Source organism: Ipomoea triloba, chromosome 4 (genome assembly GCF_003576645.1).
Source record: "Ipomoea triloba cultivar NCNSP0323 chromosome 4, ASM357664v1".
NCBI classification, from domain to species: domain Eukaryota; kingdom Viridiplantae; phylum Streptophyta; class Magnoliopsida; order Solanales; family Convolvulaceae; genus Ipomoea; species Ipomoea triloba.
Window position 1 is genome coordinate 22,207,057 of NC_044919.1, and position 20,966 is coordinate 22,228,022.

Consider the following 20,966-nt stretch of genomic DNA (forward strand, 5'->3'; position numbering starts at 1 on the left):
TAATAGGATATTGATTCATATGTAATGTATCTGGAAATCACTAAATGAACTTAAGGATATGTTCCAAGTGATATCTTTTAGATGAATCAAACTTGTTTCTCTCGCAATCTGTGTTCGAAAGGTAGTTCGAGAGGTCACCCGATCAGTTTGTCTATATACGTTATGTCTCGAAGAAGGGTAGTTCGAGAGGTCACTTCGAAAGATAACAAACTGATATCTCTGAACGGAGGAATAAGGAGGGTTAGGGATCAATCACTCAGGGGGAAGATCCTTAACCAGATCAAGACGGAGGAGTAAGGAGGTTTAGGGATCAATCACTCAGGGGGAAGATCCTTAAACTCATGTGGAAGACATTTCACCTTCGAGAGGTGAATCCGATAAGTTCAACGAAATCCTTAAACTCATGTGGAAGACAATTCACCTTCGAGAGGTGAATCCGATAAGTTCAACGAATACATGAAGGGAACGGCTAACTTTGGATATTAATGCTAGCCACGTGGTCATCGGTTACTGACGGTTTTCCGCACTTAAGGGCATTATCTTGATTAATGGGAGCATGCCTGTATAAACATCTCATTATATCCCACTATCCAAAAACCGCATTATACTTTACCAAAATACCCTTACCATATATTACATACATAACCGTTATAAAGGGTATTTCTGACCTTTTACTTCTTTGAAATTAACCGGTATCTTTCCTCGGATCAAATATTCAACCCTACCCATATATCCAACCCGAATCCACATGATATAAAAGCCAAATCCTTCTTCTTTACCCGGATTCAAGCTAAAACCGTTTACCCAAAATCCCCAAATACTAAACGCAGTACACATTCCCTCCAAAACATCTAACCTTCATCAATGGCGTCCGAATCCTCTACATCAACCTCATCTTCCGACGCATATCAGAGGGAGTTGCTACACATTCGCTCTCAGATCAAACAAGTCAAGGCGGGGAGTATCCTTGACAGAAACGGCTTCATCACCAACTCCCCTAATCCAAAAATGGCGGAAAAAGTCCTGAAGAAGTTTGAGAAAGCAGGACTGATGAAATACATGACGCACGACTACCGGACCGTTCACCCCCTCGACTTCACAGAATGGTTCGCAAATGCCAAGGTCACGAAGGGTAAAATCGAAAGCCGCTTTAATGATTTTCCCATCACAACATCTGTAGGTGACCTCAGAGCGGCATTTGATTTCGCGTCATCGGAGGAAGCAGTCAAGCATCTATCGGATTACGACTTGGACAAGCAAGCCTTCTGGGAGAAAATCCGACTAGCGACTGCACCACCCAGAGCATCCTCTGCCCTCCGCAAGTACCACCTAAAGGAGAGGTTTGCTCTCGCTGCCGACCTAATCATGAAGTTTGTGCTCGGCAAGGTGTCCGGAACTGACGAGGTTAGTCTAGACCTCCTCAAAATCCTCCATGCCATTTGGAACAACAACAAGCTGGACTGGGCACATATTATCTTCAACTTCCTCCAACAGCAAGTGATGCGCTCAGTCTCCAACGCCAACCTGTCGATCAGTAAAAAGGTTGGTTTCGGCTTTGTTGTGCAATTTCTCCTAAGCCTGAAGGGCTTTGAATTGAGGGAAGGAAAAGAGATTCATCGAAATACCTATATGGGTAGGACGAAATCTCTAGTCCCCAAAGCTAAAGGTGTTAAGGCTGCACCTTCTCCCTCACAGCCAAAAGGAAGGGGCAAAAGGAAAGCCCCAGCCAAGGAGAAGGACTCTGATGATGAGCCTTTGGATGCTCTGATTCAGAGAGTTGCTTTGAGGGCCAAAAAGGCCAAAAATATTGCTGTCACCCAGGTTCGAGAGGTGACACCGTCAGTTATACAAGTACCCTTCGAGGACAGGGCACAAGCCCAGGGGGAACCTCAGGCTACACTGGCCACTGAGGTTGAGAGAGTGCCCCCTACCAGGTCCCTGTCAAGAGATTTGTGTGTTAATGATGATATTACTGCTGAGGGTACTGGTGACTCTGTTGGTTTATCTCGAGAGATGGCTCGAGAGGTTGAAGGTACTGGGATCAGTGATCCAGTACAAGGAGATGCAGAAGAACCACGTGAGATGGTTCGAGAGACAGACTACACAGTCAGGGTGGGAGATGATCTCTTGGAGCATAGTCGAGAGATCACAGCTCAGATAGACGAAGCAATCTCTGCCACTGAAATCATCTCTGATGGGCGGGATGACTTATATGAAGAAGTTTCCACTCAGTTGGCAATGGAAGCACCCACTCTTGATGACTTCTCCAGGGTGATCAGGTGGATCAACTGGAGAACCAATTCTTTCACTCAATTGATGAGTCAAGCAGCCGAAATGGAGGCAGAAGAGCAGTTTGCACTCCAGTGGTTGGGCATCTCCGAGATCCCAGCTCATCATCTCCTAGACCTTGCCCACGAAACAAGAGTGGCTAAACTGAACAGTGGAAGAACTGATAAGGGCAAAGGAATAGCTGAAGAAACCGAGGTTGAGCCTGAGGAGGATCCAGAACTTGATGCACAATTTCGAGAAGATATCAGGCTCGCCACTGCCATCTCCTTGGGACAGAACGTTGAGTTCACGAGAGGTCCAGGAGAGACCTCTGGGGTTGCTCACGATGATATCGCAACAGCCGCAATCCCACTGTCCCAAGTCAGCAACTCTGCTCTGGATGAACAGGTAGAAGCTTCGAGAGGTGAATCCGAGACCTCTGAAGCACTTCAAGTGGCACCCAACACCGTTCTACTTTTGCCACCACCCGCATCCACACCCTCGAACACTACAGATGAAGCACAGATAATTCGAGAGGGTGAAGTTCCGTTGCTCACACTGCCAGGTTTTACTACTGCTCCTGAAATAATCATCATCCCAGACTCATCGGAGCAGACCGAAGAGCAACACAATGAACAACTTGAGCAGAATGCCCCAAGTCCTGCTGGTTCGAGGAGTACTGATGATAACATCGAAGGTGGAAACCAGGAAGCACCTGTCGACACTACGTCTCCAACCTCACCAGCAGATGACACAGTTCCCAGCACTGATTCGAGAGGTGATGCTAAGGGGGAACCTCTATTGGATGAAATCAGGGAAGCGTCCAATACCGAAGAACCCTCTCTGGCTGACCCTATCTCCACAGTCGCTGAAGCTGAGGCTCCAGGTTCGAGAGGTGAGGAGCAAGAAGTGATTCATCCCTCAGGTGGAAACCGGGAAGCCCCTGACATGGAGCTACCTTCGAGCTCTGAACCCTGTGTCCCTGTGGATCCTCAGACAATAAATCGAGAGGTGGACTCGCATCTGCAAGTCATGGGTGGAAATCTGGAAGCACCCAAGTCCCCTCCGACAAAAGGTACATCTCGATCCTCATCTCCTACTTCTGACTATGATCAACAGGCCGAAGAAATCTTCATTGGCGAAATGCGTCAATTCATGGCTGATCAATCTCAGAAGATGGCTCAGCTCGAAAGAATACTCGCTGTGGTCCGCAATGCTGCAATGCCTGTTGCTGGCACAAGTGAATCCCAAGGCCGTCATGCTGAACTTCTCGAACAGGCAATATGGGCCGAGGATGCAGCACGGAAAGCCACTGATGAAGCCGCTGTAGCTCGAGCAGAGGCTGCAAGTGCGAGGGCTGAATTAGCCGAGATGCGAGCAGAGCTTCGAACCTTCCAATGTTCCAATGAACTTCGACAGGATGTGATGAAAGCCATACTCGATGACCTGTCGAACCAAGTGCCTGCCCAACTTCAAGCAATCTTCGAAGGTATGTCCATCCTCCTCTCCCGTGCTGATGATGCCAACAAGGGGGAAAAGAAAGAGAAAAAGAAGGGGGAAACAACGGGCAAGAAAAGGGCAGCAAGTGAACCAGCTGGACCACCTCCAAAAATACCAAGAATCATGAGCAAAGCAGTGGAGGATGCTAAACAGGCAGAAAACCTAAGGGTACAGCGTACACTGGAAATGGAGAGAAGGAGAGAAGAGGACAGAGAAAGAAGAAGAAAAAGACAAGAACGACAGTCAGAAGAAGAAAGGAAGATAGATCTTCTCATGACAAACTTTAAGTTTGGGAACAGAGAAGACACTGAACAAATTCTGACTCTGGAGATATTCAAGCTTCTGAAAATCACTGGGATATCTACACACAGCAATATGTCTCCAGAAGAATGCATTGCCTGGTGGAAAGATGGAGTAATTGATGGTGAGTTCGTGGGGGAAGCCTACAGGAACTACAGGCATCTAGATGTCACAGATGAATACTTAAGCCTGGTAAATCCGAAAGACCTCATCAAGACACGAGAAGCCATTAACAAGAAAAGGAAAGCCAACAAGAAGTAAGCTCTCATGGTCCAAACTCCATCTCATTTCAATGTATTGATATCTATGTTGTTCTTGGTCTTATTTCTTTCAATCCTGTCTACTAAACTCTACTTTGTAAACATTCCCTTCTTATAATCATATATATCTTTTGCTGGGGGTGTTGCGTGAGTTATATTATTCATAGTTTAGTAGAGTATGTTGTCAAACTTACCATATGCGCTGAAAAATAAAATCCTTGTTAATTCTTTCTATCAAATCAGCCATATAGAGTAAGTATAAGTGTTGGCATCATCAAAAAGGGGGAAATTGTTAGGAACATCATGTAATAGGTTTTGATGATACCAACTGTTAAGTAGAAATCCCCGAGTCTCGACGCATAGGCAAAACGCTGTAAGTTCGACAAGTAAACCAAGAGCGAAAATACAACCGAGTAACTTTGAGCTCAACTCGGAAAATATTTAAGCTTGAGGGAAATTTGTTTGAACATCTTAGAAGTCTCGTGTGTTGTAATCATATAGACAGATCAGAAGAAAGCATGGGACAACACTGGAGGAATAAGGGTCTGCGAGACATCAACTAAGTCTCGAGACATAAGCAGAGTTCGAGAGGTAGGACCTCTCGATACAGTTATCCAGTTCGAGACATAAACAGAGTTCGAGAGATAGACCTCTCGATATTTGAGTTCGAGACATCAAGCGATCAAGATATCAACCTTGGTCTCGATACACTAACAATTCTCCAACAAAGCTGAATGACGGTCATACTTAAAGTTTGGAGAAGAAGAATATCATGGAGATGGAATAATGAAGAGGTGCCGAACGTGAAGATTTCAAAATGGGCGGAAATGGATGACACGTCAGATTTCCACCACAAACGGTCAAAAGGTGCACCAATGCTGAAGTGGTCTGATTCCCTACAAACAAGGAATAATGGGAATATAAAAAGAGTAACTTTTACCAAAAGACGAAAGTGGAGCATGGACTCAAGAAAGTGAACTATGGAATATTCACTACAAGACAAAGAGGTTCAAGTTACAAGATCACCACTCCATGAAATATGCTGAAAATATGCAAGACCCATGATCAGCATGGGAGACAAATTTCAAACGGAATAATTTTCCCTCCAACGGAATTATTCCTCTACTCTCATATATAAGGACGTAAAGACACAGAAGAAAAAAAGGGGAAGAAAAAAGGGGAAAAGAGAGAAAAAGGAGTTAAAAGGAAAAGAAGTTCGAAATTCTTAAGAAGTGTCTGTCTAAAACGTTCAAGTGCAAGTGCTTAACTTGGAATATCATCCTGATATTCAAAACAGCGAGAAAACACATCTTAGTGTTTCAAGAGAGTTACAAAGCTTAAACTGTTATACATCCAGAAGGTGACCGAAGCTGCTCTACATCGAAGTTGATTCAACGATAGCTTGTGGTCAGATTGGAGTCTGTTACATTCAACTGTGACAACCAAAAACACCTTGCTTTGGATTAAGCAAGAGAGGTGGAGTAACCTGGCAGCTGTCCGAGTGAAAGAAACCTGAGGCTTGACGCGGGCTTGGTGATCAAAGGTCAAGTGCTCGAGAGGTGGAGTAGCTGGAAGCGGGGAGAAAGACCTTGGAGAGGCGGAGTAACCTGGGAGCTGTCTTGTGAAGATCCTGAGGCTTGACGCGGGCTTGGTGATCAAAGGTCAAGTGCTCGAGAGGTGGAGTAACAAGAAGCGGGGCGAAAAACCTGAGGCTTGAGGCGGGCTTCGTGATCAAAGCTCAAGCGCTCGATATTGTACTAAAAAGGGAAGTTTTTAGTGCAATCCTTCCAGGGAGTTTCTGGAAGAAGAGTGGACGTAGGCGGGTTGGCCGAACCACTTAAAAATCTCTCTTGCATTTACTTACTGTTTTTATCTCTCGCTAACCTCTCGATTGCACTGCATATAAACGCACTTCTCGAACTAACTCAAACTCGTGCTAACTAAAAGGGGATAACATTTCCGCTGCGCATAAAACTTTGTCTTCACCTCGTGAGGTATCGAACCTAAACATCCTAAGTTCAATACACACGAGAGGTTGAAAAGATTTGCAAAATCTTATACAAGTCTATTCACCCCCCCCCCCTCTAGACTTGTACCCCATCCCCTTGGGACCAACAGCATAGTATTAATTCCCTGTGGGATCGACCCTTGCTTTTGCACACTATCACTACACCGACTCGTGCACTTGCGAGGACATATATTAAAATTGTCCATCAATTTTTGGCGCCGTTGCCGGGGAATTATTTATTGTGCAGTTTGTTTTTTCCCTTTGCTTAATTTTGCTTTCAAAACAAAAAAAACAAAAAAAAAAATAGTTATTTAATACTTGTTTCTTTGTTTCCATTTTGCTTTAAATCATTCTGCCTGTTTTTTTATTTTATTTTTCTTGTTAGTTTATTTGTTCTTTTAATTTATGCAAGGTCGTCATTCCTTAAAACCTACACTTTTGCCTTTGGACGACAACATTGATAAGAAAAAGAAAAAGAAAAAGAAAAAGCCTTTACCTTTTGAAAATCCTAATCCTAAACCACAAGAAACAACCAAAACCATGGATGCACTTCCTCAACCCAACCCTCAACCAAACTGTCAACCCAACCCTAGGCTAATGAAAGAATTCGGTAGGCCCCAAGTAGGAGGTTCACCCTCTTGTATAGTGCTTACTGATGCAGCCAGGAACTATGAGCTAAAGACGGTTCACTACAACCAATTGCCGTCTTTTCACGGTTTAGCAAACGAAGATGCCCTTACCTTTATCAGGGATTTCTACGGGATAGTCCAACACTTCCCGTTGAATGACTTGACCGAGGATGCACTAAGGATGAGGTGTTTCCCATACACCTTGAAAGATGCAGCAAAAACATGGTTCATGACTCTTACACCTGGATCCCTTCGGACATGGCCGGAGGTGTATAACAAGTTTATTGGTAAGTTCTATTCCCATGCTAAAACTGCTGAATTGAGAAGAAAAATTGCGACCTTTTCGCAAGCTGAAGGCGAACCATTCCATGAGGCATGGGAAAGGTTCAACATGTTGCTCATTCAATGCCCTCACCATGGCTACCCATTGGAGCTTCAAAATTAAACTTTCTATGATGGTTTGACTCAAACCAGCCAATCAATGGTTGACAATGCGGCTGGAGGTGCCATGGGAGAAAAAACTGCGGAGGAAACCTTAGCATTGTATGAAATGCTAGGGGCAAACTCCCAACAAAAGAGCGTCAAGGGACGGACGCCAAGTATGTATGAAGTTAATTCAAATGCTGGGTTGGAAATTCAAGTGTCTGAGTTAGCTAAACAAGTGAAAAACATGTATTCTATGATGAGTATGAAGCAAAACAATGCATCGATGGTGGACGAAAATGTTCATAATTTTGAACAGGCCAATGCTATGAATAGTTTCAATCAAAGGCCTAGAAATGACCCGTATTCTAATTCTTATAATCCGGGTTGGAAAAACCATCCCAATTTTTCTTGGAGTAATAACCAGAATAATTTTCAACCTATTGTTCCACCTCAACTGAAAAAACCATCTTGGGAGGATTCTTTGGATATTTTCATACAGAATTGTAATAGACAACAAGAAGCAAATAACCAGCGGTTCCAAATGCAACAAGAAGCAAACGATCAACGGTTCCAACAAACAGAGGCATCACTTGCTAAAACTGAGGCTTCACTTGCCAGAAATGAAGCTTCCATGAGAAAGTTGGAAGTCCAAGTGGGGCAAATTGCCGAAGCTCTACAAGGCCATGTGCCAGGTAAGTTGCCTAGCCAACCTGAAGAAGCTAAGGTTATGACTGTGTTAAGATGTGGTAGAGTTATTGAAAATGTTGAGAGTGTGCAACCCTTAATTTGAGAAAGATAATTGTAAGCGAAGCCCAGAATTGGACTAATCTTGGAAGGGCATGGGGCAAAAGGTGAGCCTATTGGTGAGCATTGAGAGGAAATCCCTTATCCCAAGTAAAAGGCAAGAGGGGTTGAATGGTGAAAGTTTTGAAAAAAGGGCTAAATAAGGCCACTCCTAGAGGTAAGATCCGAGGAAAGCCATCTTGCTAGGATTTGGGGCAACCATTGCATCGTCTTTGAAAAAGCATAGAGATCTACATAAAGTCGGTTATCCCAATGACGTTACCCTAGAAGATGAGAAAACAAAAGTGGAGGCTAGGGTTCGGGTACCCATTGCACCGACCTTCGAAAAAGCATAGAGCTCTCCATGTGAAGTCGGGTGCCCAATGACGTTACCCTAGGAAGTGAGAAGAATGAGTGACCACCCAAGCCATTGGCGGTGAATGGTCCATGACCCTACCTTCATTTTTTTATGCGTTGGGCTTTGGCGTTTCAATTGGACGGGTTGGTTGAGGTGTGTACATCGTTCCCACTAGTGGGATCGGCTTGAATGAAGGCCCTAGCAAAATAGGAGGTGAATCCAACTATGTTTTGCATGCTTGTAAATTGGCAAGAAAGGTGTGTTCCCCGATGCTTAATTTCTATCCTAACGGGGTTTTTGCTTCCCTTGTATATTCCTTGAGGGATCTCCTTTATAGATAACATGAGGGATCTCCCCCTCTCTGGTATTTTACGCATTCATTTTTTATTGCCCGCATGTTCAATTGAGTGATCCTAGCTATCTTTGGCATTTATATGCTTGTGGTTTGAATTAGGTTTGCTTGAGGACAAGCAAAATTAAAATGTGGAAACTTTGATAAGTGCTAAAGATAACTAGGCTAAGGGTCTAGATTGGGGTGAATTAGGAATGAATTTGTATCCTTTTTGTGAACTATTGATGGCATTTCTATGCTCTAATGTGACAATCAATTGCAAAGTCCGCTTTTGTCACACTTGGAATGGTTTTGTAGGTTTTTGGAAGCGTAAACGAGAAGCATGTGAACTTGGCAAGAGAAGGCAAAGCAAAGGAGAAGAGGTCGGAGGCAAAGCAGACTGTTCCACGCGTGGACACGACGTGGTATATATTCAGCAACTTCCATGCCGCTACTCCACGCGTCGACTAGGCGTCTTCCTCCCGATTTGGCAATTACACTCTTCATCTACTGAAATGGAAGTCATCGGAAAAACCTTTTATCAACTCTTCACTTTGATCCTTAGACGACCATTTATCCTGCTCCTCAACACCAAAACAACTTACAACATCACAAAGCTTTTCAGATCAAATGAGACGTTTCTAAGCCCTAATTGTTCCGATGAAATATCGTCTTTCATTTGCATAGCAAAGAGATTTAATCTCACACGGTATGTTAAAATTCACTCTACGACCACTTATAGTCAGAGTTCATTACTTAGAAACCCTAACATGTTTTTTTACAGATTGAGCTACATCTAAACATCAACTAATGAATGCAACCGTAGAAAAACACAAGAAGCAGGGGAGTTGTGCATGCGAAGAAATTTCAAGGCTTATAAACTTTTCTATGAATCGACAAAGACAAATATGAGAAAGATAAGTATTGCTTTATCTCAAAACTATAGATCTGTAGCTAAAAGTTTAACTTCTAGAGTGAATCCGTAAGAATTTTTTTTTTGTCTTTTACGAACCTATTACGCAAAAAAAAATACGGCTATCACTAAAGTTAGCCTAAACGGCATCGTTTTCAGTGGGAGGGGAACTGAATTTTTTTTATTTACTAAAACTTGTTGCTTTTATATATATATATATATATATATATATATATATATATATATATATATATATATATATATATATATCATTAAAAATCTTTGAGTTAATTTCAGAAATGGTCCTTTGACTATTAACTTTTACCAATTTTTGTCATCGACTATTAATTTGACCAAAGTTGGTCCCTTAACTATTGATTTTGTATCAATTTTGGTCTTTATGTTAAATATATGTTAAATAGGTGTTAAAATTGAGGGCAAAAATGTAAAACCAAATATTTTACATTTCTTCTTCACTTTTTTTTTAACTATTGATTTTGTATCAGTTTAGCTATCAAATAAAACAAAAAAAAAAATCACCTAATACAACATATACAATAACACTCCACATCCAGTTAGAGAATTTACAAAAAAAAAAAAAAATATTACGGAGTATATATTATATTGCAGTAAACCAAAAAAAAAATATCAAAAATAAAATAAAGGAAAAAAATTTGATTACTTGAAACAATTTAACATAAAATGTAAAAAAATAAATATATTGACTCACATTGTTTCCTATATAATCTTGCGATGGAGGAGGGGAAACAAAGTGAAGAAGAAAGGTTAAAATATTTGATTTGACATTTTTACCCTCAAGGCCTCAATTTTAACACATACTTAACATAGATTTAACGTAAGGACCAAAATTGGTACAAAATCAATAATTAAAGGACCAACTTTGGTCAAATTAAAAGTCAAGGACAAAAATTAATAAAAGTCAATAGTTGAAGGACCATTTATGAAATTAACTCAAAATCTTTATAAGGATCTTTTAAATAACATCTTTATTGATATATTTTTTAAATAATTATATGATGAACCTATATTAATGACTTAATAGATTTATAGTAGTGATTTAATGGACCTATAATAATAAGACAATAAGTTGATCGATACACTTGCAATAATGATTTGATACACGCACAATAACGTCTTTATGAACATGCAATTTTGGATTAATGGACCTATAATAATAATTTGAAGACCATGTAGTAGTTAATTGATGGACATATAGTAATGAAGTAATAGTAATTTAATAAACATGTATTAGTGACTGATGAACATGTAGGAGTTAGTTATAGACTTATAGGTTCAATTAAAATGTTTTTTTTTTTTAAATAATAAAGACAATATGAGTATAGTTTAAAAGATTTCAAGAGTTTTTCTATGAACTATTTTTCTATATATTAATTTTATTTGTAAAAAATGTTAAACAGAGAAATTATAATTTATATCGTAAATCAGGGGGCACAATGCCAAAATGTTATGAGGATGAGTTCTCTGTACTCTAGGCAATCGTACTGTATATTCTAGGCAACCTTTCTGTGTATTCTAGGCAACCATTCCGTGTATTCATGTGAGTAACACAGGTTGTGATGCGTTTGTGCATTCGAATGTTTAGGATGATGACTGTTGTGTTTTTTTGTGTCAATATTCTGTGTATTCTATGAAGACATTTTGTGTATTCTAGACAATCGTTCTGTGTATTCATGTTAGTAACACAAGTTGTGATGTGTTTGCGCATTCGAATTTTAGGAGGATGAGTTCTGTGTATTTTATGTCAATATTCTGTGTATTCTAGGCAACCGTTCAGTGTATTCATGTTAGTAACATTCGAATGTTAGGAGGATGAGTTTTGTGTATTTTGTGTCAATATTCTGTGTATTCTTGGCAACCGTTCTGTGTATTCATGTTTGTAACACAGGTTGTGATGTGTTTTTGCATTTGAATGTTAGGATACACAGAATATAAGCCCAAATATCATCTTTTAGAGAAAATGGCACTTTTCCCCCTATGTTATGTGCTTATAGCACTTTTCCCCCGTGTGTTATTAAAGTGGCAGTTTTTTCCCCCTGAAATGTTAAATTGACATTGTTACCCTTAAAAATAATTATTTCATTTATTTTTCTTCTCCAACAAATTATTACTTATAGGTATGGATGATCACGATTCGGTTCGAACCTAACCAAACACTGTAGCAATCATACCGAAATAGTATGGACGGTTCTAGTTACGATTCATAACCAAAAAAATAAAATTAAATAATTGTTGAACCGTGAACCGGAACTTAACCACAGTCATATATAGTAAAAATGATCAAACACTTATTTTGATAAATCGGTACGGTTCGGTTCCAATTTCGATTTTGAACCGCCAATCAAAACTTATTTATTTATTTATTTATTTATTTTTATAATTTTATTTCTAATTTAAAAATAGTCTAAATTCAACAATTATTTTATTTTATTTTTTCGGTTCTGAATCGTAACCGTAACCGTCTATACTATTTAAGTTCAATTGCTACAGTGTTCGATTAGGTTCGTATCGAACTGTGATCTTCCATACATATTAGTAATAATTGGTTGGAGAATAAAAATAAATGAAATGGTTATTTTTAAGGGCAAAAATGTCAATTTAATATTACAAGGGAGAAAACTACCACCACTTTAATAACACATGGGGGGAAAAGTGCTATAAGCACATAACATAGGGGGAAAAAGTGTCATTTTCCCTATCTTTTATGTTCCATGTTTTTCAAATTTCACAATGTTGTTTAAATACTCACCTTTTGTCGTGTGTTTTGTGATCTGATGAACTTGTGTGTGTTTTTTGTTCTTGCTTCTTCATCACAGTTTTTATTGTTCAAATTACAGTTATATTTTAATTTTTTTTAAAATAAAACTATAAATCCGTAATAATACGATTCGTTCACGGTATAACGATATGCTCTAATAATGACTTAAGTCTTGCTAGATACTCCGTAGAATGGAAGCAGGCCATGTTACGCTAATGATATAACTATTGTATTTTCGGCCCTAAGTTGGGTCGTTAGGTCCAATTTTGGAGGACTCATCACTTCCGACAAATTATACTGTGCACCACGGTACACATAGCAATGTGCACCACGTACCTAAACGACGTCGTTTTGAGCATTGTAAATTAATCGTCCGTTTTTTTTGGAAATCACGTTTTCCGTTTCGGCCGGTCTTTGTATTTATGTTAATATTATGTGTATTCCAGGCAATAATTCTGTGTATTCTAGGCAACCGTTCTGTGTATTATAGGCAACCGTTATGTGTATTCATATTAGTAACACATGTTGTGATTTCATGTTAGTAACACATATTGTGATGTGTTTGTGCATTCGAATGTTTAGAAGGATGAGTTCTGTGTATTTTGTGTAAATATTATGTGTATTCATGTTATTAACACAAGTTGTGATGTGTTTGTGCATTCGAATGTTAGGAGGATGAGTTCTGTGTATTTTGCGTCAATATTCTGTGTATTATGGGCAAACATTCTGTGTATTCTAGACAAACGTTCTGTGTATTCTATATAATGATTATGTGTATTATAGATAATGAATTCCTTGGAGTCATTCGCGTCCACTAACATCTGTGTATTTTGTGTCAATATTCTGTGTATTCTGGACAAACATTTTGTGTATTCTAGACAAACGTTCTGTGTATTATAGATAATGATTATGTGTATTATAGATAATGAATTCCCTGAGTCATTCGCGTCCGCGTCTACTAACACCAAAACGACGTCGTTTTACGTACGTGGTGCACATTGCTATATGCACCGTGGTGCAGGGTATAACGATTGATCACTTCCTTGGCAAATTTTTAAGTGGATTATAGTACTCTACAAATTACTCTGTGAAGAAGGAATACAAGGTACATTTTTAATATACTAAAAATATATATATGTATTGAATGTATATTATTTAATAATATATTTTCAGTATTTAAATAATGTATTTTATGTAAATAAATAATATACAATTAATATATTAAAAATTTACCTTTTATTTATCATACGGTGTGGAGCATCAATACAATGTACATTTTTAATATACTAAAAGTACATTATTGTACTGAATATATATTATTTGTGTATTGAATATACTTTCAGTATTCAAACAATTACTTTTACATACAAATAATATACTTTTAGTATATTCAAAACGTATTTTTTTGTGGATTGTGGAATAATGATTGGACATCCTCGTTGTTATGTCAAATTATTGTGTGTGGACCACGATCCAAAACGACGCCGTTTTGATGTTTTAAAAAAATTCATTACTCTGCATGCGTGTTGAAATAATGAACATTCTAGGGTAATATACTGTGTTTTATGAGTTAGAATAATGTACTTTGTGTTAGAATAACGAAACTTCTAGGTAAGATAATATATTTTATAAGTTAGAATAATGCAATTTATGTGTTAAAATAATGTATAATATACTTTATGTATTAGAACAAGGAAATTTATGTGGTAAGATAATGTATATTATGAGATAGAATAATGTACTTTAAGTGTTAAAATAATGCATTTTATGAGTTAGAATGATGTAGTTTATGTGTTTTTGGACCATGTTTCACACAATTGTGTTGACCACAGTAAAAAACGATGTCGTTTTGATGTTTAAAAAAAAAAAATCTTTGCTCTGCGCGTGTGTTAGAAAAAAGAATATTCTAGGTTAAGATAATGTATTTTATGAGTTAGAATAATGTATGTCATATGTGTTAGAATAATGAAATTTCCGGGGCAAGATAATATATTTTATGAGTAAGAATAATGTACTTTATGTGTATGTATTTATGAGTTATAATAGTGTATAATGTACTTTATGTGTTAGAATAATAAAATTTATGGGGTAAGATAATATATTTTATGAGTTAGAATAATGTATTTTATGTGTTTTTTAATTGTGGACCGCACCCTCACGATCCACACAATAATTATTGAATTATACACAATAGTTATTGTGTGAACCGTGGTCCACATAGCTATGTAGACCACAGTCTAACATACATTTTTATAACTCATAATGTACAATATTCTAACATATAAAATACATTATTCTATCACATAATGTAGATATCTTATCCATAAGTTCCATTATTCTAACACATTATGTACATTATCTTAGTCATAAGTTTCATTATTCAAACACATAATGTACATTATTCTAATTTATAAAATTCAGCGATATCAACTTAGTTCTGAACGAATTAGCTCCTTGGTAATGGCCTCACCCCTCTTTTTTTTTTTTTAATTAGAAAGAGCGGGACATATAAGAGTTCCGAATCGAATTTTCCTTCTCACTCAAGAAGGTTTGTCAGGATAGTAAGATCATTTTGGAACGTGGTCTACATAACTGTGTGGACCGTAATTTGCCAATTACACCCTCATGGGCCCAAATTTGGGCTTATTGGGCACAAACAACAATGTACAAATTTCCTTTTAAAAACCATTTGCTGCTTCACTAAGCCCATTTAATCGGCCCATTTGTCAAATAAAGTCATAAGTCATACTCATAAGTCATAAGTCATACCCCTCTACAGCGCGTGGTTTTGTGGCATTTCTGCACTTTTCCACACTTGACACTACCCTTATCCTCAGAGCAGCGCAGCAAAGATGATGAGCCTCTCCGTCGCGTCGCCTCCGAGCCTGACCTTTGCTCCGGCGAGGAATCTCTCTAAATCCCTATTTCACGGCGTTCGGATTGCCCACGTATGCCCTGCGTCGTCGCTTCGAACATCGCACTCATCCTCTTCTTCTCTGGTCGTGCGAATGGCTAAGAAAGAAGAGGAATTGAAGGAAATCAGAGCGAAAACTACTGAGGAAATCAACGAGGAGATATTGAACCTCAAGGGAGAGCTGTTAATGCTTCGCCTCCAGACGTCTGTCCGCAATGAATTCAAGTCCAGCGAGTTCGGCCGTATGCGTAAACGGGTACTTTCTTTTCCCTCATGTTAATCCCTTCTCTTTCTCCATATGGCATTTATGAATGAATTTCTAAATGTGCATGTGTTATGGTTTAATTAGCTTAGAATGTGAGTTTTTTTTTTTGGCTGAATTTGCAAATTGGAGGTTGAACTTTTCAATTATTGGGATAAAGTGAAGGAGTAGAGCCAATTTAGAGCCATGGTTAACAGTGCATAGGATTAGTCTTGATGGAACTTTGAGGAAAGAATCATAATTTGAAGTTGTTTGTATTTGTAGCATATACTCTATTAGTAACAATGTTTGTATTTTGACCATATGGCAGTTCTTGTCCAAATCATGATACTCATGACTGCATTCAATCTAGATTATCATAATATATATTCTAGGTATAAAATGTTACTTCTGGATTATATTTGATCAGACGCCTGCTTTGTTGTGCATTCATTCATGAAATCAAGTATCATAGTCTGAAAAAATGTGTTGTGACCTTGCTTAATCAAAGTTAAATTGCTAACAGGGAAAAAAAAATTTAACTGAAAGCTGTTTTATAATACCAATTTTTTGAGTTTATATCTTCCTCTTCTAAAGTGAATTAGAAATTTAGAACTATTAGACATTTAGACATAAAGCATGATTTGGGTGATAAATTCTATTATGCGTGTTGCTTTGCATGTGATTTCACTTTCTGCAGAGTGTATTAGGTAAATCAAATTTCTGTACCTTTTTTCCTTTAATATATAAACATTTGTTTATTAATTGTGTTCATCTTTTTACTTTAAACAGTTTCATACTTTGATTTGTTCTCTCTTCTGAATGCTTTTTTTTTTCCCTAGTTTGATTAAATGCCATACAGCAAGATTGGTCATTTGGTCCTGTATTAAAGAAAAGGGCATCCTTTATTGGGATATATTATTTTTATTCTATGCAACCCAAAGTTTGCTTGTAGATGCAGATATGGCCCTTTTAGAAGGTATTATTTTCAAGAGGACAAAACTATTTTGTCTGAAAAGCTTTTTCTTTTGAGGTCTATTACCGAGTTCTGTCCTGGCCTTTCCATTTTATTTTGCCATTTCATGATCCCTACTGCCTTTGTTTGTAGAACAATGTATGGACAATGTGAGATTGTGAGGTTATGAACTTTCAATTTTATTTGATCTATGGAATGACAGTTTTGAGTTGCTGAATACATGGTGGGTAAAGTTGTCGTTTTAACCATTGTCCCTTATCAGGGTTGTTATACCCTGTTCCTCTGCTTTCTATCTAGCAGCCTATTATACCTTCACTTGTCATTTTTTAATTCAAATTAGCTGTCTCATTTGAAACATTGCTTTGACATGGTTTTTCTTCATTAATTAGGTTGCTCGAATGATGACTGTTAAACGGGAGAGAGAGCTTGAGGAGGGAATTAACAAGAGGTTGTCAAGAAAGGTAGACAGGAAGTGGATGAAAAGCGTTGTTCCGAAACCACCTCCATCTTTATTGAAATTACAAGAGGAGGCAGAAGAAGAAGCCAAGAAGTCATCTGCTTGAGTTTAGAGACCTTTCTGTATGTAGGTAATATGATGTCATCTTCATTGGTTTATGTGTAGGTATGGATTATTAGTTTTTTCCAATTTACCAATTGCACTGCTAATTGTGGTTCCAAATATATTCTGTCAATCTGGATGAAAGCATTTTCTTTTGTTCCTCTAACTGTTACCACAATTGTATTGCTTCCTTGTATTCTCTTATTAAGTTACTCTCAAGTATCTTCCAGTTCTTGTTTCTTAAACTAATGAATGCTTAGTGCTGTAAATGAGTATTAAGATAGATTGTGTCTGTGAAGTCTTAAAGGAAGATGAGTATAGCAATTGTAAAACGCTTATCAAGCTTTGATCAATTGGGTGATCATTGATAACTGTCAATGTTTTATGAAAGAAGAAAAACCCGTTTAGCTAGCCTTGAAAAGGGAAATCAAGAAATAGATGAACAACTAACTCTTCTTGTTCAGTGAATCTCTAAAATTGCTAGGCATTGCCATTCTCATCAGTGCCACGGCCTAAGATACTTCCCATAATGGTCTGCCCTACCTGCTGACTCGCCCCTTCCACGAGACCTTGGATTGCAGCATTCAACAAGCCACTCCTCCCCATTGCAGGCTGGTGCTGGGCATGTTGGGTAAGGGTTGGTCTTGTGTATCCGCCCGCCTGGACTACAATTGCAGGTGCAGGAGGAGTTTGCACAAACTGGTTGTAAGCGACTGCCCCTGTACCTGCACTTTGCTGCTGCAACTGGTTTGGTCTGATCAATGACCCACCCTGTGCTACAGGCACCTGCTGGTATTGGGAATGAGAAGTTGATCCCAGAAATGAGTGATGGTGCCTGATCGGAGGCGGTTGTGGGTGAAGTGGCAGCGGTTTGGGGGCAGAAGCAGTTGAGCAATCCAAGTGAACATCAAACTCGCAACTACTGCACCTATAGAGCCACTGCTTGATCCCGATTTTCTTGCAGACGTCGCAGGAGAAGCCCTTGACATCATCATAGGGGTTGTTGAAGACGAGCTGAAGCGGGCACTTGTGCATGTGGTGGGCAATCCTGAGGGGCTTAGAAGCGCAGAAAACATGGAGATCAAACTCACAGTGCACACAGTGGTAGTTGAAGCCATCTCCACGGCGGTTGCAGGCATCACAGTTGAAGAGGCCACCGGGGTACGAGGAGGCAGGGAGGAGGGTGAGGGGGTGCTCTGGATGGCAAGGGTGGGAGATGAGCTCCGGGAATTGGGTGCAGCTGAGATGGAGGGTGAAGTTGCAAGGCCTACAGATGTACATTTGGCCAGAGGATTCCTGTAGTTTGCAAGCTGAACAAATACTAGGATTGGGATTGGGATTGTGGAGGTTAAGGTTAACTAGCTCTAGTTCATGAGGATGGGCGAAATGTCTAAGCTTTGGGTATTGAGCATTCATGGAGTTGAGCCTCCCCATCTTCTCTGGTTTGATCATGAAACGGGAATGAGATGGAAAGGAGGTGATGAAGATAAACAAATAAATAAAGATAAGGCAAAGAAAGAAGGAAGAAAAAAAGGGTGTTGACTTGGAAAAAGTCAACTGCATTGTAATCTAGAGGAGGATATGATGCGTGCATATTAATTGTGTCTCGGTTGTTTGACTAAAAACTTTTGACGCTTTCTTCGGATTGTCTTTCGCTATTTCCGTACACACTGAATTTACGGAAAGGAGATTAGGGGTGTTGGATAGTTTTGTAATTATTATTATTATTATCACACAAGAAAATTTGCGCTTATTCAATTTACATAATAAACTAAATATGCAACAATTCTATTAAATTAATAGCTAATTAAATATTTAAAAATAGTATTAACATTAATTGTGGAACATACATTTTTTTTTTAAAAAAAAATTCATATAATTATATGTCTATATTGACTTAAAAAGAATTGTCATATTAAATTATCTTTATATAGTTAAATATAAATAGTGAATGGTGAAATAACTTTTTTAGTTTCTCGATTGCGATTGTAATTATATTTACATGTTTGTAATTATATTTACATATTTACATCGTAAACAACCGAAAAATTAGATTAAATTTTAAAAAAGCTCCCTTATCCAATCATACATGTCCAACTTATTGTAATTTTTAAATGGAACAAGGGTCAAATAAGTCCAACTTATTGTAATAGAGTTAGTAGTATTCAAAAAAAAAAAATCAAAGTGTAATTAGTCTCTTAAATTAAAAAAAGTTCTAATTAGACATTTAAATTTCTCATTTAATTTGTATGTAATTAAGTTAAAAAATTAATTAATAACAAATAAGAAATTAATAACGAAGAGTTTGAATATTATTGACAAAAGGAAAAAGAAAAATGCATCATTCTTAAAATTAATAATTAATTAACGCATTAAATTAAAAATATAATTTGAATGGTTTGAAAAGAATTGTATTTAATTTGAAAACGTATAATAGAGGTTGTAATAATAAGTAATAAATTAGCTTACGGAATTAAAGACGAAAGAACATGCATATATGGTTTCTATCTCTAACCGCCAACTCCAACTTATATTACTCCTTTACCGTCTTATCGATTTACATCACCATTCAACCGTCCCACTTTACCCATTTTAATGAATTCTGAAGTCAACATTCATGAATCTATCAATCTCTTTAGTCTGTTTATCCACACAAAAGTTGTCACCAATGGGAAGATTACATGAATTAAAATATAATTTAATTAACTACTCCGTATTTTAAATTTTTTTTTTTTTTTTACAGTTGCTCTTTATAAAGTGCATAATATCCCTTTCTAGTCTAATTAGCTTCAAATTTTGCCACCCCATTAGTATCTAATGTGAAAAGAAAATAGAGTACATATTATTTGTTAGGATAACAGATAATTTTAATTGGCCCAATGGCTAATAGATCCAATAGGCTGACAAGCCCAGTAGACAAGTCTGCAATTGTTATAGGCAATTTATATCGTGGACCAGGGTGCACAATACATTGTGCAACCCGTACTAAAATGTTAGGAGGATGAGTTTTGTGTATTTTGTGTCAATATTCTATGTATTCTATTTTGTGTCAATATTCTGTGTATTCTAGGCAACCGTTCTGTGTATTCATGTTAGTAACACAAGTTGTGATGTGTTTGTGCATTCGAATGTTTAGGAGGATGAGTTCTATGTATTTTGTGTCAATATTCTGTGTATTCTATGAAGGCATTATGTATATTCTAGGCAACTGTTCTATGTATTCATGTTAGTAACACAGGTTGTGATGTGTTTGTGCATTCGAATGTTAGGAGGATGAATTCTGTGTATTTTGTGTCAATATTCTGTGTATTCTAGGCAACCGTTCTGTGTAGTCTAGACAACCGTTCTATGTATTCATGTTAGTAACACATGTTGTGATTCTTTGTGCATTCGAATGTTAGGATACACAGAATATAAGCCCAAGTATTAACTCTTTTGTTCCATGTTTTTAAATTTCACAATGTTGTTTAAATATTCACCTTTTGTCGTGTGTGTTTTTGTGATCTAATGAATTTGTGTGTGTTTTTTGTTCTTGCTTCTTCGTCACTGTTTTTGTTGTTGTTGTTCAAATTACAGTTATATTTTAGTTAAAAAATTGTAATGAGATCTGTTAGCGTCGTTACTGATACACATGATTTTATACCTTTATTTGCCCCACGATTCAAGAGTTTTGTTGCTTATTTCCTTTACCTTGATACATTTA

General features: G+C 37.7%; 2 protein-coding genes and 1 non-coding gene across 3 annotated transcripts; 1 reads left to right on the plus strand and 2 right to left on the minus strand.

The window, feature by feature from the left end:
- Positions 1-7,281: 7,281 nt before the first annotated feature.
- On the minus strand, positions 7,282-7,388 carry LOC116018026. Its single transcript, XR_004098061.1, has one exon. It is a non-coding gene; the product is annotated as a small nucleolar RNA R71 (small nucleolar RNA).
- Positions 7,389-15,356: 7,968 nt separating this feature from the next.
- Positions 15,357-17,492, plus strand: LOC116017215 (50S ribosomal protein L29, chloroplastic). The gene is made up of 2 exons (XM_031257753.1): positions 15,357-15,743; positions 17,094-17,492. Exons 1-2 carry the CDS (start codon positions 15,426-15,428, stop codon positions 17,265-17,267), a joined length of 492 nt encoding a protein of 163 aa, XP_031113613.1. The 5' UTR covers positions 15,357-15,425; the 3' UTR covers positions 17,268-17,492.
- A 115-nt stretch (positions 17,493-17,607) lies between these two features.
- LOC116017214 lies at positions 17,608-18,707 on the minus strand. The gene has a single exon (XM_031257752.1). It carries the CDS (start codon positions 18,695-18,697, stop codon positions 17,744-17,746), a length of 954 nt encoding a protein of 317 aa, XP_031113612.1. The 5' UTR covers positions 18,698-18,707; the 3' UTR covers positions 17,608-17,743.
- Positions 18,708-20,966: the final 2,259 nt, after the last annotated feature.